Source organism: Colletotrichum orchidophilum (genome assembly GCF_001831195.1).
Source record: "Colletotrichum orchidophilum strain IMI 309357 chromosome Unknown Scaffold_70.1, whole genome shotgun sequence".
NCBI lineage: Eukaryota > Fungi > Ascomycota > Sordariomycetes > Glomerellales > Glomerellaceae > Colletotrichum > Colletotrichum orchidophilum.
Genome location: NW_019173026.1, coordinates 178904 through 198877, shown reverse-complemented (window position 1 = coordinate 198877; position 19974 = coordinate 178904). Strand labels below are relative to the sequence as shown.

Here is a 19974-nt window from a genome sequence, read left to right as displayed (position 1 = left end):
GACATCAGCATGTCACAAGCCGTTGCGGCTCTAGTTCACGCAGCTCAGCTGAGGGACACGAGTAGCACGTCTTCGGCGCTGCCCCCCATCACCGACGACTACCCGTATCCTTACTCGTCTTTGCAGCATGTCGGTTTCTTTATACTGTTTTTTTTCCCAGCGATTGCCCTCGTCGTGGTAGGCCTACGGGTATATAGTCGAGTCACGACCAAACAGTTTGGCTGGGGTAAGGAAATCCAAGACATGACTTTGACCAAATCGAATTTCCATACGAGTCGAACTCCTTGTCCTAATGAGTCGTGGCTAACTTTGTGCGCTCCAGACGATGGTTTGATATGTTTTGCCATGGTAAGCTCGAAAGCTAGAATATCTGTCTCTAGGCTGTAGCTCACCGTGACCCCTTTCAGGCAGATTCCATGGCCGAAACGGCGGCATCGTACATGGGCATGCGGCTGAGCTTCCTCGGCGTCCACGTCAGCGACATTCCCCCAGAGGCCGACAGCCGGCTGGGCAGTCTCTGGGACTACATCATTCAGCTGCTGTATAACCCGATCCTGGCCATCGTCAAGACGTCGGTGCTGCTGTTCCTTCTGCGGCTGAGCGGCCAGAAGAGATCGATCCGCTACGCCATCCACGCGCTCAATGTCTTCAACATTGCGCTCGGGATCGCCATCTTCACGGTAGTAGTCTTCCAGTGCCAACCCATCAGCTACTTTTGGGAAAAGGCCGGCCGAAACCCGCCGACGGAGGGCAAGTGTATCGACACAGCCGCCTTTTACGTCAGTACCGTCTGCCTCACCATCTTTACCGACGTGCTGGCCCTGGCCCTGCCCTTTTGGATCTTTCTCGGGCTCAAGATGCCTCTCCGCGTGAAGATGGCGCTCCTTGGCGTATTTGGCCTTGGAGTTGTGTAAGTACAAGAAAGCGGAACTTAACCTTGGCCCTGGCCGGAAACCTCCTTTTTTTTTAACACGCCCTTCCCAGTGTCACCGCCGTCAGCGTCCTCCGCCTGGCATGGCTGATTGAGGTCTCGTACCATATCAACAAGCAGGACCCGACGTACGACATCCGCTTCACCTACTCGGCCGTCGAGACGAATCTGGCCATCATCGCGGCCTCGGCGCCCGCGCTGCGCGGCCTCTTCCTCCGCTGGTTCCCCAAGTTCTTCGCCTCCCTCAAGAGCTCCTCCAACGGCCGCGACGGCTACGGCCGCAGCGGCGACCCTACCAAAAAGTCCCGCGCGACAGGCCCGGCCACGGCTACCCGAGGCCGCTCCAACACGACGAACCACGACAACACGTTCCAGCTCAAGAGCATGAAGGGCCGGTCCGAGATCCGGGGCCACTCGCCGACAACGAGCGAGGAGGAGATTATGACGTACGACGGCATCATGCGCACGACCGAGGTGAATGTCGTGTACGACGAACGGTGAGACTCGACGCCGCGGGGAGAAGAAGGTGGAAGGAGAGATGCGCTCAAGGACAAGGAGGGTGTTCCCGGCCGCAGGGAGTACGACGCAAAGCTATATTCTACGACCAGCTCGGGAAGTTATTAGCAAGGAGGGCGGGAACCTCTTTTACTTTCCAATGCAGCTTTGACTTTTGACGATCATGTACACAAGAATAGTACACGCAGAGCGAAAATGTCCTGCCAAGACCTTGTGGCGGATAAAGAAGCTTTTCGTGAGCCGCTAGATACCGGAGACTAAAGAGACCCTTTCACTGGGATTGCATGTATTAAGATGCTGTGTTATACCAGCCGATGCTACTGCCATTACCCAAGGAATAGAAATATACGACTTTGCCCCCCCCGCCTGGAAACTTGTTAATTCGACACTTGCTCAATGGAACCTCATCGCTTGCCACTGCATGAATGGCTCAAAGTGAAATTCCGAGGCATGACTTGGAATGCGACAACGGGAGCCAAAAGATTGAGGAAAGTTTGCGCCTGTCACCGAAAAGCGTCGCATGATCTGCCACCATCACAAACGACAATGACAGTCCCTGTAACGCCATTGTGAGTTGTGTGCGTACATACGAAGCGGCTAGACTTGTCGCTCTATAGGTGGGGACATCGACCCCGATGCCATTCGGAGCGGAGAAATCTGGGCCGGCGAGAGAACCACGCCCGAGTCTGAAGAATGTTTCTAGTGATATTGCGCATGCCGGACCGAGTCGCGGCATTACGCCCTTGTTCTCACACTCTCTCTATATAATTTTTTGGGAGGGAGGGAGTCATGGTGCAATCCTGCGAGATTCTTCATCGTCCGCGCTTTTGATGGTAGTTGACCATTTGAGTTCTGCGCGTTCGCGGCACTACTGCCTTCTCTTCCGGTGCTTTGCATGAGCTAGTGCCGTATGTTCTCCGAAGTGCTCGTATCAGGCTTCGATGACCAGGAACAGCCACGCGGGTTCGCTGACTGGGTTTCTTACCTTTCTTCGATCCCCTTCGTAATAAAAAGCTACTCAAATCTTCTCTTTCGTAACGGGGGTAGGCTCCCCCGCTACGCAAGCCATACTCGAAGAGAAGATGGGTCGGACGATCGCGTGCGGGCTTGGCGAGGGTCCTCCCTGTGCATGCTTTTGAGCTACTATGCGTACGTCCAGCAGATGCGGCACGGAAAACGTAGAGCGCAAAGCTCGGGTAGAGGGACGTGATTGGCTCCGGCCCTTGGCTCGATTGGTTCTAGTCGCTCGAACCTCTCCAAAAATGATTTCCCCGGGGAGGTATCAAACGCCGACGCTGGGAGGAAAGATGTAGGTAACTAGCTCGAGAATGCGAGCCCAGCACTTCTTACGGTGTAGGCAGATATTGTGTGAATACTACATCCATGACTCGACCTTGAGAGATAACGTCATTTTTTCAGCCGTGGCCGGTCCGCCAGCTGAGGGGCCCTTTTGGGGCTAGACGAGACGACGAATACCGCTGAAAGGAGCTGCGTGCGCCTTTCCTGGTCTGCCGCCGAATCTCTCGGCATGAGGCGTCGCGCAAACGCATACCGGTCGGGGTATTATTCAAATTGGGGACGATTCCAGAAGTCGAGGCGAGAGAGAGCCTTGTTTGGAAACGTCGAGTCAGTCACGGGCTGGACCCGATCATTCCATCTTGATGAGATGAGGTCGACGGAACTACCCGGTCTGCCTGTCGCCTAACGTTTGATTGAACATGTTTGTCTAAAGGAAGAAAGGAGGGTGAACAATGCATTGGCGAGACTGTCGAATCCGTGTCTCGCCCCACGGGATCAAATCTACTCGCACAGAGTAGACGCAGTGTATTAGCTGGAATATGCATTAGGTGAAGATGATGTAATTATGCGAGTAGACCCAATTGAGTTTCCCAACGGTCGGTGGCACAGACCCCACCGCGGGGTAGTCGACGGTAAAGTACCAGAGCTTTGCATATTGTCCAACGCCAATTGTTCGACATTTGACAAGACGCGGCCTTTCACTAAGAAATCACCGAGGAGCTGGAAGGACTCTACTGCTGATTACGCACTGAAATCTTCCACCAAGAACACCTAAAGTTCAACAACATGGCGGGCAAAGACGTGGTCGTGACCGGGGCCACTGGTCTTCTCGGAAGACAGGTCGCGCGGGCGTTTGACCTCCGGAGTTGGGACGTCAAGGGTACGGGATACTCTCGCGCCGATGGCGTATCCGTCTTCAAAGTCGACCTCGGCAACACCTCGCAAGTTGAAAAGTTTCTCGATGAATCCAAGTAAGCCTGCCCTTATGTTGGGTCACCCGTACCTTACTAACACATCATGCTAGGCCTCAAGTAGTCGTGCACTGTATGTCTATCAACGTCTCCTCATGAGACCAAATCAGCAGAGACTCACATGACGGAAACAACAGGCGCCGCCCAGAGATTCCCCGACAAGGTAGACAGCGACCCGGACGCCGCCCGCGCCCTCAACGTCGCGGCCACGCAGTCCCTCGCCAAGCTCTGCGCTGCCCGCTCAACCTTGCTCATCTACATCTCGACCGACTACGTCTTCTCGGGTAAGCCCGGGGAAGCCCCCTACGAGGCTGACGCGCAGACGGGGCCCACCAACCTCTACGGCCAGACCAAGCTGGACGGCGAGCGCGCGGTCCTGGAGGAGTACGAGGCCGCCGGCCGTGCAGGGCTGGGCCTCGTCCTCCGCGTCCCCGTCCTGTACGGCAAGGCGGATACGCCCGCGGAGAGCGCGACGAACGTGCTCATGGACACCTTGTGGAAGACGCAGGACGGGGGCTCCAAGGTGAAGATGGATCACTGGGCCATTCGGTACCCGACAAACACTGAGGATGTCGGGCGCGTGTGTCACGGTAGGGGGCATTACCATCTCAAGGGGGCTCTTGTGTAAATAACTGACTGGTGCTACAGATATCGCCGGCAAATACCTCGAGGCCGACGACCGCAGCTCGTTCCCCAAGGTCCTCCAGTTCTCCAGCGAGGACAAGATGACAAAGTACGAGATTTGCCAAAAGTTTGCAGACATCATGGACCTCTCCATGGACGGAATCATTGCCAACACGGAGGGCAACGACCCGAACGCGAGCGTCCAGCGGCCGTACGACTGTCATCTCAGCACGCGGGCTCTGAGGGATCTGGGTATCGACGTGTCGACGAGCGACTTCATCGGGTGGTGGAGGCGTGAGGTGCACGCTTTCCGACACTGAACCTCGGCTTTGTGCGTTCCTGGGTAATTTGTACATCAGGGCAGTTCAGGCGCACACATTCGAACCTCACAAGTTCATCATCTCAGGAAGCCTGCAATGTCATGTCGAAAGCGGAGGCTTTGCGCGAGAGCCGGTGTGAGGCTTTTTTTGGCCGAGGATATGATGTGCTGTCCAACCCCGGCCGATTTCCCGCACGAAGCATATTAAATCGTAAATATTCGATCAAGGAGCAGAGGTTCCAAAGGTTCAACCTGGTGGCTCTTGAGGACAAATCAAGGAGTAGTCGATGTATATCAAAAAGAGAAGAGGGGAAGAAGAATAGAACAAGAGGGTCGCTTGCAGAAATCGAAACCATGAGCTATAGCTACCTAGGATATAGAATTTCTCTAGGATCGGGGGTACATCGATTCAAACGTCCTAAGCTTCTGGGCAACCTTTCCTTTCGACTACTGAGAGCGGAGGAGGCAAGACCAGCTTATAGACCGCACGCGTTATGCGCAATCCATTGGGGGTCCCGGGACCGAAGAAATGGCATGGCCACAGTTGTGTGAATATGAGTTTGATAAAGGATGTTCATGTCAGCTGACCCGAAGCTCCCAGGGCAATCGCAAGTGATGTGTCATACCTGAGGACGACCAACGTGAAACATTTTCAAATCACGACTTCCTCTCTGGCACTGAAATGCATACTGCTACACAGTCTCACCGCCCAGGGGGATTTTGCCCAGGCTGAAGTCGCGTCAATCGCATGGGAAAGTGTAAACACTGACACGTCAAGGAGGGAGTCAAGATGGGGTCTGGAATGCAATGTCCAAGAGTGCTTGCTCGTACCTATGTCGTGCCATGCGCCCCGATTAATGAGCGTGCAAATGGAATGATGGACGACTGGCATTCGGCATAGCACGTGCGGTGTCGCGCCCTCATTGTATGCTGCATACCTCGTCCACAAGCAGGGTTCCTTTGCGCCGACGCGTGGTGTGCAGAGTTCCTCACCTGGAGAGAGAGCATGATGCGATTCCTGGGAGAGATGTAAAAAGCCTCCCTTGCCTTGTGCGTCCTGGAGGACCCTGACTTATGGGAAGAGGGAAGTCTCGCCACATTTCTTTTCCCCTTTTCCATCTTGACTCCTTTTTTTGCTCTTCGGCATCCCTGGTTTTGGTTGCTGCATCAAGGCCGTCATTTGTGCAACACGTCAACAAACTGTGTTCTGCTAATCGTCGTCTACTTTTGCTAATTGCCTCAAAGTGCTGCTATTGTAGCCACCTAATCTAATCAGTATTAAATCATATATTATTTTTACTTTTACCTTTTTTGCGAACCCCCGCCGAAGGCTCTCTTTTCCCGGGAACCGAGGGAACCGGGGGAAAAAAAAAAAAAAAAAAAAGGTTTTGTCGGGACCGACCAGCCCTATCTCAATCATTCATCTATCACTTGCAGAAAGATCTGCAGGGTCCTGGGGCAGCAATCAAAAGAGGAGGGAAAAAGGGCAAAGGCTGCAAGATAACGTTCAAGTGTTCCCTGCTGGGCTGGGGGATCAGCTTAGAGGGTTCCAGTGGACTGGGCCGCAGCCGCCACTATCGACACCATTGGACGAGAATCCGGGGTTGATTGACCCGTCTGGCATCACATCGGCCAAACAATCAGGGAAAGAAGAGGACGACGCATCCATTTGGGACGACGCTATCGAGAAGGAGAGGCTCGGAAACGAAACAAGACACAAACCACGCACCCGCCCAGGGATCCGTAAAAAGAAAAAAACCTAGTAAGAATATTAACATGGAAGGGATGCCGCGAATTAATCGGACCATGTCGGCAGGCCCAGGGCCACCGAAATCGCCCGCGCCGCATCCACCTCGACGGGGCCAGAGCGTCACCGCCGGGAGGTTCACGCGGTACAGGAGCGTGCGGGAGCACAAGAGCATGCTGGACTTTGGGCGCAACTGGCGGGACTGGGAGGTGGACATTTTCCAGGACGACGATACGGTGTCGAATGCCACGACCGAGACGGGCACGGCGACGAGCATCGCCCTGGGCCTCGGTATCGGGATTGCTGTGGATGAGGAGGACCTTGGTGATGATGGGCACACGACGCAGACATCCGTATCGCCGCATCGTCATCAGCAGCAGCAAACACCGGCTTCATCGGCGAGGAAGAGGCGCACGGCGCCGTTGCTGTCGACGCCGCCGCCGCAGACACCGTCTGGAGCACCGCAGTTGACGATGCAATGGCAGTGGCCCGATCTCTTGGCCAGTACCGGCATCGACGAAGGATTTTCTCCGTTTGATTTTGAAAGCTCCTCCGTGGGCGATGCATCAGCAGGAGGTAGACGTCGTGGTGCGAGTTACTATTGTCGTGGGGGTGGTGGACTGGGTCCTGGTGTTGGTGTTGGTTTTGGAGATGGTGCGGTTGGCAGTGGGAAAAGAATCGTGGTCCCAGCCCCCCCCGAGTCCCCTGTGCGCTTCAGCTACCCCAATCGACGGCGACCCAAGACGGCCCCCGACACGACGGACCTTGACCTGGACGACAGCCCCTTGCATGGAAGCTCCTCTCCTCCCTTTTTTTCTTCTTCGCCGCCTTCTTCGTCCCCAACTACCACCAGATCATCTCCTGCGGGTGGTGCGAGCATCAGTGCCAGTGCGACAACAGCTGGTGGAACAGACGCATGCGGCCCCAGACCTGGCAGACCCCCAAGCGAGCCCGGCTCCCTGTTCTCCCTAGCGCGGTCCTATTCCGGATCCAGGTCCCCAGCCCCAGGGGTTTTCTCCACCCAGGCAGCCCCTTTGTACACCCTTGGCCCCTGTCCGCCGGCCCCGTCTGCAGCATCAGCGTTATTACCACCAGCGTCGGGGTCCGCTGCTGGTGCGTCTGCCTCTTGGTCTGCGGCACCCAAACCGAACCAGAGTGTACCACCAACACCAACACCACCACCCGCAGTCGCAGTCGCCCGCGCATTTGCACTTGCGCCAGCGCCAGGTCAGGGAGCGCTAGGAACGACACCACTTGCACCAGTTACACCACCGCCGCCAATACCGCATCGCCCTCCTCCTCCTCCTCCACCACAAACACACTCACCTCATCCACCACAACCATCTCCTGGATTGGGATTGGGTCTGCTTCCGTTGCCCTTCCCGGCTCAAGGCCAAGCCCACGCCCGAGCCCAGGCACATCATACCCGAGCACGCGACCTCGTCCCGCCTCCCGGTCCCCATCTGCGCCCTCGTTCACACAACCCAGTCTTGATTTCTTCCCACTCGTCATGCGCCGACCTGAAGCTCGCTGCCAGGGCTGAACACGCTCGCTCTCAAATCATCACCAAGCTCGCCCTCCAACCTGTCTCCGACAACAACGACTTCAACAACAAGGAGGACCTTATCCGCAACCCCCAGGGTGACCAGCAGCTTGCCCATCAAGAGGAGGATCGACAGCACTGGCGCCACCAACACCACCAGCAACTGCTTGCCGAGGAAGAAGAGGAGCACCGACGTCGCAAGGAACAGGAAGAGGAGGACGCTGCTCGCTGGGCCCAAGAGGTTGCCCGACTCGAGGCAGAGACCGATCGCATCTTGGCAGATCAAAAGGCAAAGGACCTCGCACGACTCCAGGCTCAATTGGCTGCCGTGCCCGACGCACCATCCTCCCGCGTCCGGAGCCCCATTGTCGACAAGTTTACCTTCTTCTTGAGAAAGGGTCGCAAGTCCGACGCTGCCACGACTCTCACAAAGGCCCCCTCTCAATATTTCCAGCCCCTCACCCTCGACCACAGGCCCGTGAGCGTCATGGATCCTTCCCGCTTCATACAAGCCGGTGGCGGCGGCATCGTCCCCCAGACAGATGCCCCGACCTCTGCCAGCAATGCCGGAGAACGCGTGAGTCTTTTCTTCTGCCAACCCTGGCCATAACCCTGACCCTCATATTTTTGCTAATGCTCCCTGCTAGCGAGTGACGATACGCTGCATGCAGTCGTCAATCAGTCTTCCAGTGACCCCCGATACTACGCCAAATGAGATTCTATACTCGGCCGCCAACCTCATGACCCACAATATCAATCCGCAAACCAGCGTCGTGCTCGAGTGCTACTTCGCCTTTGGACTGGAACGCCGGCTGAGACGCTACGAGCCCGTGGCTCTTGTGATGAACTCCTGGGACCGCGATACCCAGCACTGCCTGCTCATCGTACCGGGTGAATCCACGGATAAGAACCCCGACCTGAACCTCGAAGGTGTGCCCCGCACCATCGATCCGCCCCCAGGTCTCATCAACTTTGCGCTATACCACTCTCAGCGACCTGGTAAATGGAACAAACGCTACATCACACTCCTGGAGACTGGGCAGGTCTTTTCTGCCAAGAAGAAGGATGCCAGATTGTCGGACAAGGACGCCGTTTCGCTCTGCCATCTTTCCGACTTCGACCTATACACGGTCACCGAAAAGGACATGTTGAAGCAGATTAGAGCTCCAAAGAAGAACTGTTTTGCCGTCAAGAGTCAGCAGAAATCCACCGTGTTCCAGAACACGGAAAACTTCATCCACTTCTTCGCCACGGACGACACCAGGCTCGCGGAAGACTTCCAAAGGATCATCCAGGGATGGCGCAGCTGGTACATTGCGAATAAAGTAGTTGATCTGAACAAGAAAAAGTCGTCTACGCACAGCAGTACCGGAAGAAGCGCAACAAAAGCGGGCGGCCTTACACGAAGCGGCACCTTACACCGGCCTAGGGTGTCGAACGACGAGACGCCCTATACCATCGGGACTTTCTCCCCGCTCCTAGATATGGACAGATTCGAAAAACCGATTGACGACTTTGGGAAGGACTTGGACAACAAACCGACGGCACGACCGGCGGATCATCACTCCACACCCAGGCACACCCAGTCTCAAAAAGTTGTCTCTCGATCCAGAACGACGCCGAACCTGTCACAGCCTCTCACAAAGCGACTTATCGACCCCTTTGCCAAGGCCGAATTCAAGTCCGGCGGCCTGCTGGGCCACGGTTACGAGGGACGCAAGCAACAAGCAGAGAAGGCTGCTGCTACCGCAGAACATCAACAATACGCGGTGGAGAGCCCATTCACCGGCGGGCCTTCGCTGCTCAGCCATTTCTCAGAGCCCGACAACAACGGGATGCCACAGAGAAGAGGCACGGTGCGTTCGTCTCGGCCGACGGCTGCAGACTCCCTGCCCCAACCGCGGAGTCGATCACGGCCGCCCGTCGCTCGTCCGACGACTTCGTCGCGTCCAAAGACATCGGACGGCGGGTCGTCTTCAGGGAAACGAGAGATGCCGCAGCCTCTCGTCGACCTCACGCCCAGGGTGCCTGACCTGCCCGCAGCCTGGCGAGACGGCCAAGGCCGCGGTGTACGGGTGCCCACCGGAAAGCCCCTGATTGAGATGGCGACGGGCCTGGAGCTGCCAGACGGGCACCTGGGACCGCAGCTGCCGACCGTCACGCGCATGGGCACGGCAAAGGCGTACCCTCCCCAGCGCATGGCGTCGCAGTCAGCGGCGTCGAGGCCGAGGAGTCGGTCCACGGCAGGCGGCGGTGCCGTACGTCGCGTGGTCTCCAATGAGCAGCAACAGCCTCCCGTGCCGTCTATGCCCAGACAATCGTCGAGGCGGGACGACGAGGACGTTCCGCTCATCAACTTTGTGGAACGTGAGAGGGGCCGCGATACGAAGCCTCGCATGTCGCAGGGTGCGTCGCAGGGTCTTGGCAGGAGTGGTACCGTCAGGCACTGAGGGATGACAAGAGAGCGGATGGCGGCGTTGCAGAAAATTAAAAGTGCCACATTTGTAAAACCAAGAATCGAAAGAGAGAGAAAAAGGAAGCAGCAAGCAGATCTTGTCGTGGACGCGATTTAGGCGCATAAGGGGGGAGGGGGTGTCATTTAACATGTAAGATACCCGGATGTTGACTTGACAAGCATATCAGTCACATAAAAAGCTCTTGTAGGGGCACCAAGGAGGTGGAATTTTGAGTTGTGTCGTCTAGTTTATCTATCAGACTAGTGACTTTTTTTTCCCTTTGTTTACTTTTAATACAGATATTGCATGATTCTAACGGCTCTGTTGTTCGGATGTGTCATTATCGTCAATCCATTGGACTCAGGTATCTATCTTTGTCTTTTTTTTTCGTGCTTCTATTATTGCCTTGAATGCCACATGCAGAATCCGCTCCTAACTTTGTAACATGTTGCCGCCAAACGCGCGCACACACACACGCGCGCCCGCATTAGTAGTTGCTATAGATGTAATTTATTTGGAGCGCTTGTAGATCTTGGCCAGGAAGATTTCAAAGATGCCCTTCTTGAGGCCCTCGCTCTCGTCAATGTTGTTAATCATGTCCTTGATCTCGCCAGCGCGCTTCTCCTCGAATTCCTCGAAGCGGCGCTTGAGCTCCATGTCGTCGAACAGCTTCTTGATGACGGCTTCCTTTTGCTTGTCCTTTTGGCCGTAATTGTCCTCGAGGATCTTGCGCTGCTCGGGGGTGGCAATGGCGAGGGCCTGGTTGACGAGCCAGCTGCACTTGTTGTCCATGATGTCGGTGCCAATCTTGCCAATGTGCTCGGGCAGGCCAAAGTTGTCAAGGTAGTCGTCCTGGATCTGGAAGTACTCACCCAGGGGGATGAGGATGTCCTCTGCCTGTTTCAGGTTCTTGGGGGTGGCGATGTTGAGGCAGTGGAGGGCGAGGGCGACGGGGAGGTAGAAGGAGTAGTAGGCCGTCTTGTAGACGACGATGAAGCGGTACTTCTCCATGGAGAAGTTGTCGAGGTTGACCTTTTCCTCGGGGGCCGTGAGGAGGTCGCAGAGCTGGCCGAGCTCGGTCTGGAAGGTAACTTCGTGGAAGAGCTCGAGGAGGTCGACGTAGCTGGCGTGCTCGCGGAAGAATTTCTTGAGGAGGGTGTAGATTGCGGCCTCGAGCATGAAGGCGTCGTTGATGGCGACCATGCCTACCCCTTCTTGGCGGTACCAGCAGGGTTTGCCGCGGCGGGTGATGCTGGTGTCCATGATGTCGTCCGAAACGAGGAAGAAGGCCTGGAGGAGCTCCGTCATCCAGCCGAGGGTGGCAGCTTGGAAGTACTCTTCCTCGTTGAGGGGCTTGTCGAGGAGGAGGGAGACCGAATCTGGGACCGACATGCCACGGTTGCATTTTCCGCCGAGGGTGTTGATTTCGAGACTCTGTGGCGCAAGCAAAGCTGTTAATCTTTTGGTGTTCTCTTGCATTTGTGGGTTTCCCCTTCCTCTCGGAATAAGAGGTTCACCGCCCACGCGCTCACACACATGCTTTTACGCACATCCTCAGAACCAGCCATTGAATCACAATGGTACAAGGGTACACAGCGATAATGGTAGTAGAGGAGGCAGTGGCGGCAGTGGCGGCAGTGGTGCGATTGTCGGAGTCGTTGTGGCTAATTGCTTGCCTTCTTGTACCATGCCAGCTCCTCCTTGGGAAGCTTGTACTTTTGCGCATGCTTGAGGAGGACCTCCTCAAGCTTGGGGAAGATTGACTCGAACTCGGTAAGGGTCGTTTTCTTGGCCATCTTGTCCTGATTTGCGGTGTGGTCTGAGGCCGGCGCGGCGAGGTGGGTTGGTCGGGTGGTGGCTGGATTAGGGGTATATATTGCAACGGTCTTTTGGAGGCGTTCGAGTGGTAGGTTAGCGACGAGAGCGAAGAAGGAGGGTGAGGTATTCGTGGGGAGAGGGGAGTGGGGAGCGGAACAACAAGGAGACAAAGTGGACGAACAAAAGGAGAGAGGGATCGTTGGGAAATTTACGCAAGCTTGCGATGGCAATCCGAAATTATTGCGCCCGCGTCAAATTAGGACCAACTCGTACAGGTGAAAGTGTACCCCTCATCCGATCTTCAGTTGCTATTTTGGCAGGCGGTGGGGGGTGATTTCCTATACGGTCCCTGATGTTGCCGGGATAAGTGGGGTCTAAGGATGACAGGCGCCCCAGGCGTCGTCAACGACACACGGGCGACGTCCAATTGACTTCCGTTCCGCGGTCGCGGCGGGGTCCCAGTCACCTTACCTAAGGTTTACTGTGCTTCCTGCGTTGCTCACCGTGGTGGTCAGGTACACCGCAGGTCACTTTAGCGTCGTCGCGCCCGGCGCGTGGAGGGAATCTGGTGAACCGCATCCTTTTCTGCCGTTGAGCCTTACTACGTCAGGACAAGGAAACACAACACTCGCATCGCCAACTCCAGCAAGCCTGCATCTTCGTATTTCGTCTCGCAGCCTTCGCCTTGCGCTCTGGGGCTGTCGATAGTGACTTCTAGGCGGGATTGTTCTGTGGGGTGTAGATACTCAATTGGACGTTGCTACGGTTTCTTACAGCTTGGGGACGAATGCGACAAGAAGCGCGGGACCAACCGACTCAGCTTTTCGCTCTCTGCCCGAGGATGCGCAGAGATGTCACTCAATGAGAATGAGCTGTCGCAGCTCCGAGAATCCCTTCAGGATGCGGTCGTCAAGTGCTCTGAGCGATGCCTGTACTCCTCTGCGAAATGGCAAGCTCCCCGAAGACCCTTGCGAGAGACTCCACGGCTGACCTCGATCCCAGGGCCGCAGAGCTTCTTAACGCCATCCCCGAGCCTTCGAGCGATGCCGAACCAGCCGACGCCGACACCGACGCCCAGTACGTCCCGACAGTCTTCACGGTGAACGCCGACCCCGAAGAAGCCCTGCTCGAAGCCAAGGAGATCAACAAATACCTTCTCGCCAAGACCCTCTTCGACTCACGGGAGTTTGATCGTTGCGCCGCCGTCTTCCTGCCCGATTCCGTACTCTCTGGTGTTTTGAGCTCCAACGTAGACGGTCCATCAGGGCCGTCCAAGGGGAAGGGAAAGACAAAGACGCGAGGGGACGCCGAGACAGCGAGAGCAGCCGGCGGCAGCAGCACCGAGCTCCCCAGGCTCAGTCAGAAGAGCCTGTTCCTCGCCCTGTACGCAAAGTTCATGTCCGGGGAAAAACGTAAGGACGAGGACTCGGAGATGGTCATGGGCCCCCAGGACCTGGGCAACATCGTCAACAAGCAGTTAAACGCCGTCAGCCGGTTCCTCAGCAACTGGTTCGATGAGCGGACGACGGACGACGGGGACGTCCTCGGCAGCCAGGGCTGGCTGGAGTACCTGTGAGTCGACGGCATATACCTCTGTCTCTCATATCCTCGCGTATAAATGCTTACCGTGGATAAGATATGGCATGGTTCTCGCAAAGGAGAAGAACGAGGACAAGGCGATGGACTACTTTGTCCGAAGCGTTCACCTCTACCCCATGAATTGGGGCTGCTGGCTGGAGATGACCCAACTCATATCCCGGATAGACGATGTAAGTCCTCGGTCCTGTTGACAGGTCCAAGAACAACAAGAGCTGACAAGCACGCAGTTGAGTCGGATTGCCGAGCATCTCCCGCAAAACATCCTCTCCTTCATCTGGCATCTCTACACATCGCTCGAGCTCTACCAGGCCACCCCCGAACTCGCCAACTCGTTGGACTCACTCCTCGGAATCTTCCCAAATTCGTCGTTCCTTCTTACATGTAACGCCATGCTGTCATATCATTCGAAAGACCTGGTCGCGGCCGAACAACATTTTAGTCGATTGCTGTCACTCCATCCCCACCGGCTAGATTCACTAGACCACTACTCCAACATCCTCTACGTCATGAACCTGAGGCCGAAACTCGCGTTCCTTGCGCATCTCTGCTCGAGTATCGACAAGTTCCGGCCGGAGTCCTGCGTGGTGGTAGGAAACTACTATTCACTGCTGTCCATGCACGAAAAGGCAGTGCAGTACTTCCGCCGAGCACTGACACTCGACCGAACGTGCCTGTCAGCGTGGACACTCATGGGCCACGAGTACGTAGAGTTGAAGAACACCCATGCCGCAATAGAGTCATACCGACGCGCTGTCGACGTCAACCGCCGGGATTACCGAGCTTGGTACGGCCTCGGCCAGACGTATGAAATGTTGGAAATGCACACCTACAGTCTGTGGTATTACAAAAAAGCAGCTGGGCTGAGGCCTTGGGATGGCAAGATGTGGCTTGCCGTCGGCTCATGTTTGCAAAAGATGGGCCGGGACCAAGACGGCATCAAGGCGCTGAAGAGAGCTTTGCTAGCAGACGCATACTACGACGTCGGAAGCAGTTTCGGAAGTGGAGGGGATCTTCTCAATGGCCGAGGTGCGACGGGCCATCTGGATCCGGAGCTGCTATTCCAGATTGCAAGCATGTACGACCAGCTTGGCGAAGAGGAAGAATCAAAAGCCTACATGGAGCTTTGTCTCGCCCAAGAGGGCGGGGAAGCCGCCGACAACGTCCTCAATGATTCGATCGCCATACACAACGACTCGCCAGGCGCATCCGACGACGAAGGTAACGGAGACGGCCGCAAGGAGGGCGGGAACGAGGGAACGGGTGTCACGGCATCGACGAGCAAGGCTCGAATGTGGCTCGCAAAGCACGCCATGCGGACAGCGGACTACAAGACGGCCAACCGACTGGGAACTGAACTGACGCAAGACGGCTTCGAGGTCGAGGAGGCCAAGGCTCTGGTGCGAGAAGCCAGAGCGCGTATAAGGAACGCGGAAGTAGGCATCAGTCCCTGAGTCTGGTACGACCAAGGCGGCACATGCAATGCTGCCCTGGCGGCCATGACCTACGAGCCTTGAAGTTTGTGCTTAGTACCCTCGGCATTCTTTGGGCTCCTGGATGGCATCAGGAGGGTGATACCCTCTGGACGCAGACGGTAGCCCCGTTCTCTTGCGGCCTAGAACCATGACAGCTATCCTTCTGGCTCTAGGGAACTGCTCAAACTGTAAGAGGGCCAATGCCATCACGTTGGCGTAATGCTTTCTTGACGCGGCCAAGGTTATTGAGGACGATGGGCGCGCCGCACGATAGGTCGATGACACCACGCAACTGCATTGCATTCATGTATATCAGGCGTCCGCGGATAGACATGGCGAAGAAAAGAGGGGCAGGAAGGACTCCTCGTATGATGATTGTTCAAGTATCGGGGCGTACGATAATGAGATACCACACGTCCTAGGGACCCTACGATTATGCATGTTCCTTTCTCCTGCATGAGTGCGAGTGAGGCAGGTTAATACCTTGCGCATCGCGGGACCCCGCGGCACCCTCCCCTTCCATTGACTCCACGTTTCCCCTCCATCTCTGCCCTCACACACAGAACGACTTCGAGACCCCCAGATAGCCTCACGATCGGGCCAAATACCCCGGCAGCGCCAAGACAACGTTTCGCCAAGGTTCGCACTTGGCATTGCGGGATACACCGTATTAGACGTTACCGGGCGGGCGGGAGAGAAAATCACTAAAAATCGCTTGAGATGGGGGAAGTGAAATCCCATCCAATACCTAGGTCGATAGAGGTCAAGTGACGTGAGGGGGAGCGGAGAAGGGGCGCGGAATACGAGCCCACCATCCGCTTTAAACCCCTACCCACGCCACGCCCGCTTCGTATACTTCACGAACCTTTTTTTTCTTCTTTCTGCTTTGGACGCAAGGCAAGCTCCCGTCAGCACGGGCGATGAAAGTCTTTGCGCTGTTTGATGCTTCCCTCCGGCGCAGCAGACATTCTGCCCCGGCCACGAGGCCGGGCCTCAATTGCTCAAGAAGCTTCTTTTCGTGTGTGTGTGTGTGTGTGTGTGTGTGTGTGTGTGTGTGTGTGTGTGTGTGTGTGTGTGTGTGTGTGTGTGTGTGTGTGTGTGTGTCTCTATCCCTACGTGTGCGTGTGCACATATATAAAAACACGCAAAAGGGGTACGTCGTGTGCATAGAAGGGGGGGGGGGGGGGGGGGGGGGGTGTGGGGGGTGGGGTGTGTGTTGGGGTGTGTGCCCTGTACACAGAGTTGGGTGGGCCCACGCTAGCGCGACAGTAAAAGGGTATGCATGGTTCATACAAAGGAGGGGGGGGGGGATGGGCGGGTTGTCCTTTGCTTGTGAGTGGGTGTATGCGGTCAGCTGCGAGAAGTTCAACTATTGGTCTTGGCGGACATGATGGACATGAAGGATGGGCATTGTCGTTTTATCAGCCGTATCAGGTCCCGTATGAGCCACAAAAATCACCTATCGAGGTGAAGTTGACTTTGAGTTGCTTGCTGTAAAGGACTGTTTGTTGCTGGTGGAAGTTCGCCTGTTGAGCATTTCCCTCTTTATATGATTATCGTTATTTCGTAATGACTGTTTGTAACCCGATATGGCAAAACAACCCCCGTACTCCCGACAGATGACCGCCATTGCGTCTAAATTTTCAAAAGTTGCCAAGGGTATCGTAAAGAACAAAGCTGATTATCCGGTATATTCAACTCCCCCTCCCCCAACTTTTGCCGGCCGTAAATGAAGGTGGAGAAAGTAAAAAGCCCATTCGTCTGAAGAGCATCCTTGCCCCAACTCGCCTTGGGTACTCTCCAAACCAGAACATGTGATCAAATCAGTAAAGAAAATAGTACAGCAACCAAAGCCGCGCCGGCACTGGCACCGACCGTGCCAGCCGCGTTCGCGGGAACTGTGACGGGTCTGGTGGTCGTCGGCCCGACGGGCGTCTTGGTGGGTAGGTTAGTGACGGGGGTGACGTGGGTGATACTGGCGATTATCGTCTCGGCGGACGGCGTGATCACGACGACGACGATCGAGGTGCTGTTGGGGTGGTAGTGCCCGGTAGGTTTGGAAGGCTGGGGGGTCTCCTCCGAATGAGATGGGTGTTCCGTAGGCTTGGGAGGTTTGGGAGTGTGCTCGACCACGGTGGTGTTGTGGTAGGTTGGCTTGGGAGGCGGGGTGTGCTTGTTCGTCTTGATCGTCTTGATACTCGTGCTGGCCTCTGGTGGGAAAGAGGTGGTGTTGACGGGCGGCGGGTAGATCGTCTTGGTTGTGGTGTACGGTGGAGGCTGCCTGGTGGTGATGGTGCAAGGACAGTCTTTTCTTCAGGTCAGTACGGTAGTACAAATCAACAGAGTCTCGTCAACCTACTCGTGATGGTGAGTGTCGTTGCCGTGGTCGCCGTGTAAGTCACGTTATGGTGGACAAAGGTAGTGGGCGACTACATTCAAGTCAGTCTCGCATTCTCGTCTCTATCACGTCGTAAGATCTTCCGTATTTGATGCCTACTCACTGGACAGTACGTCTCGTACGCCGTTGTCACAACTGTCGTATAAGCGGTGCTGATACCGGTCCCCCAAGCCTGCGCATAGGCTGCGAGCCCCGCTGCCGACAACAGCTGGAGAAACCTCATTGCGAAGTGAAAGCGAGTGTCTCTGAAAGAAGTGAATGTACTTTGCCAAAGGCACGCCGTGAGCCGAGGAAATATGAGAAGCGGATGGGTAGGTTGTGACCGATGGTATACGGAACAACAGAATCCAGCCAAGCTAGGCGAACGCTCACCTTATGTATCGCGGGGACGGGGTCGTCCTGCATGTTTAGATTCATCGTGCAGACTGTTTTGGAACAGATGCGTACACGGTCTGGGATGTGTGCCTCGCCGTGAAAACGCTCTTGCCGGGCATCGCCGCCCTTGCTGAGCCGGGCGAACCGTTGCCCTCCCTCCATCCCCGAAACGGTCCTTTGCGTCTCGATTTTGATGGGCAACTGGTGCTGATGACTGTACACACCTTGCAGGCGGCGGGCATTGCCGTGCCAGATGTGGCCATGAGGCAGGAATGTGACTCCGTCCCGACGGGGCGGACGACGAAGATACGAGGCGGTCTTGCCCTGCCATGCCTGGTTGGGGATGGCGCCATCATTTTGGCTGGCAGAACAGCAGAGATGGGTTGAGAATTTGGGTCATGGATTTGTCTTCCCATTGGGCCGGTCACTTTATTGGAATCGTTTTGGGCAAGTGATTATGCGATGGTAGGGTCGAGCGGTGACGGCTCGTGTCGTCAACCACTATGCCTCTGGTTTTGTATATGCATCGTCAAAACACGAGTGATAATATCTCAAAAATAGCAGCTTCGACTGCGGGAGCCAATCTCCATCAAAGAAACCTATCAAGTAGGAAGTGTCTTCGCAGAAGAAAGACGCCTCGTGTTCGCGGGTCTGTGGCCCAGCCGCAAGGGGATGCTGCCCGCCTGTTGGCCATTAAGGTGTCCATCATTGACCTACTGGTTCGATTGGTTCGATGAATAGCCTCGGGATTTGACTGAGACCATTCCGACGCATGAGAACGTCGTGGCCGACGAGGTTGTGTTTGGCGCATTCGAGATGTTTGCGAATTCCCGACCAGACGAGCTGACTAACACAGTGGTATGTATGGTAGAAAGGAATTATCCGTCAGCGCTTGCGCAGATGGCCAGCACTCGTAGTTGGCTTCTTCGAGGAGTTTCCGGGGTGCTTCCTTGGTGTAAGCCACGTCCCGAGGATTCCGTCGATATATCTCGAAAACCGCTGACATTCTGAATGAGATCAGGGAAAATGAATGACATGCAGTCAGATTCTTGCAGTTCCTCGTACATGAACAGAAAGGAGACTGACGATGGGAGTGACGAGCGAAATGGGTGTGCGAGTGGTAAGATCCGCACCAACACAGCTTCCATATCCTCTTCAGGCAGCGCCCGTTGCAACTGTAGCTGTAGAAGCAATACCACTTGGCATGCAGCTTATCACATCGCATGATGCTGCTGTTCGTGTGTCGAACGGTGCCGCGCGCCGGCCTCTGAATGAGTAGCATCGACCTTCAACGTCTACCCAAACCCAGCACAACGACTGCCGGGTGAATCATGGTTGAGGGTGGATCGAAACGGTGTAGACAACAACCCGCCACAAAGGATCCGAGTGGATAGGGCAATTATCAAAGCAGCAGACGATCCTGGTGCTCGCCACATTCAGGCTGAGAGTGCTAAAGGTCCTGCAAACCTGATCGAGGAGCGGCCGCTTAAAGCAGGGAAATTCCCCTTCCACCATACAGTGACGGGCTTGCGGGGGTCCTGCTGTCAAAGTCGTTGGTACTCGGCTCTGACGCTCTGTTGCGTTCTTACTTCAAGGTACAGGGTTCATGGTGTTTGATTCAACGGTCGTCCAAATTTCTTTTGTGCCAGTAAGTGACAGCTTCGGGTCCAACGGAGTGGCCCCGGACAGACCTCGGTCGCAAAGTGTTCGCCATTGGGACACCGGTGACGCGCGCGGTGAGCAGGCAGGCGAGACACCCACAACCCAGAAGACCTAAGGTGAAAGGTTTTCTTTCCCCGCAGTTTGTGTGGAAGCAAAAAGCTGTGAGCACTTCTTGGTAGTCTGTAGATGGCAAACTGGGATCTGTTGTGGAAATGGCCTGCGGATGGGGGGGGGGATGTAGAAC

At 55.7% G+C, this 19974-nt stretch overlaps 6 protein-coding genes across 6 annotated transcripts; 4 read left to right on the top strand and 2 right to left on the bottom strand.

Annotated features, from left to right (window-relative positions):
- Positions 1–9: 9 nt before the first annotated feature.
- On the top strand, positions 10–1432 carry CORC01_08328 (CFEM domain-containing protein; the record flags this gene model as incomplete). The annotated part of the gene is made up of 4 exons (XM_022619960.1): positions 10–226; positions 323–348; positions 408–910; positions 985–1432. The coding sequence occupies 4 exons, from the start codon at positions 10–12 to the stop codon at positions 1430–1432; spliced, it is 1194 nt and encodes a 397-aa protein (XP_022473564.1).
- Positions 1433–3532: 2100 nt separating this feature from the next.
- Positions 3533–4661, top strand: CORC01_08327 (RmlD substrate binding domain-containing protein; the record flags this gene model as incomplete). The annotated part of the gene is made up of 4 exons (XM_022619959.1): positions 3533–3717; positions 3771–3790; positions 3855–4307; positions 4366–4661. 4 exons carry the CDS (start codon positions 3533–3535, stop codon positions 4659–4661), a joined length of 954 nt encoding a protein of 317 aa, XP_022473563.1.
- Positions 4662–6466: 1805 nt separating this feature from the next.
- Positions 6467–10400, top strand: CORC01_08326 (uncharacterized protein; the record flags this gene model as incomplete). Its single annotated transcript, XM_022619958.1, has 2 exons — positions 6467–8527; positions 8598–10400. The coding sequence occupies 2 exons, from the start codon at positions 6467–6469 to the stop codon at positions 10398–10400; spliced, it is 3864 nt and encodes a 1287-aa protein (XP_022473562.1).
- Positions 10401–10916: 516 nt separating this feature from the next.
- On the bottom strand, positions 10917–12202 carry CORC01_08325 (farnesyl pyrophosphate synthase; the record flags this gene model as incomplete). Its single annotated transcript, XM_022619957.1, has 2 exons — positions 10917–11838; positions 12093–12202. 2 exons carry the CDS (start codon positions 12200–12202, stop codon positions 10917–10919), a joined length of 1032 nt encoding a protein of 343 aa, XP_022473561.1.
- An 873-nt stretch (positions 12203–13075) lies between these two features.
- CORC01_08324 (tetratricopeptide) lies at positions 13076–15274 on the top strand (the record flags this gene model as incomplete). The annotated part of the gene is made up of 4 exons (XM_022619956.1): positions 13076–13155; positions 13227–13796; positions 13861–13993; positions 14051–15274. 4 exons carry the CDS (start codon positions 13076–13078, stop codon positions 15272–15274), a joined length of 2007 nt encoding a protein of 668 aa, XP_022473560.1.
- Positions 15275–17113: 1839 nt separating this feature from the next.
- On the bottom strand, positions 17114–17916 carry CORC01_08323 (uncharacterized protein; the record flags this gene model as incomplete). The annotated part of the gene is made up of 3 exons (XM_022619955.1): positions 17114–17601; positions 17655–17724; positions 17797–17916. 3 exons carry the CDS (start codon positions 17914–17916, stop codon positions 17114–17116), a joined length of 678 nt encoding a protein of 225 aa, XP_022473559.1.
- Between the last annotated feature and the right edge of the window lie 2058 nt (positions 17917–19974).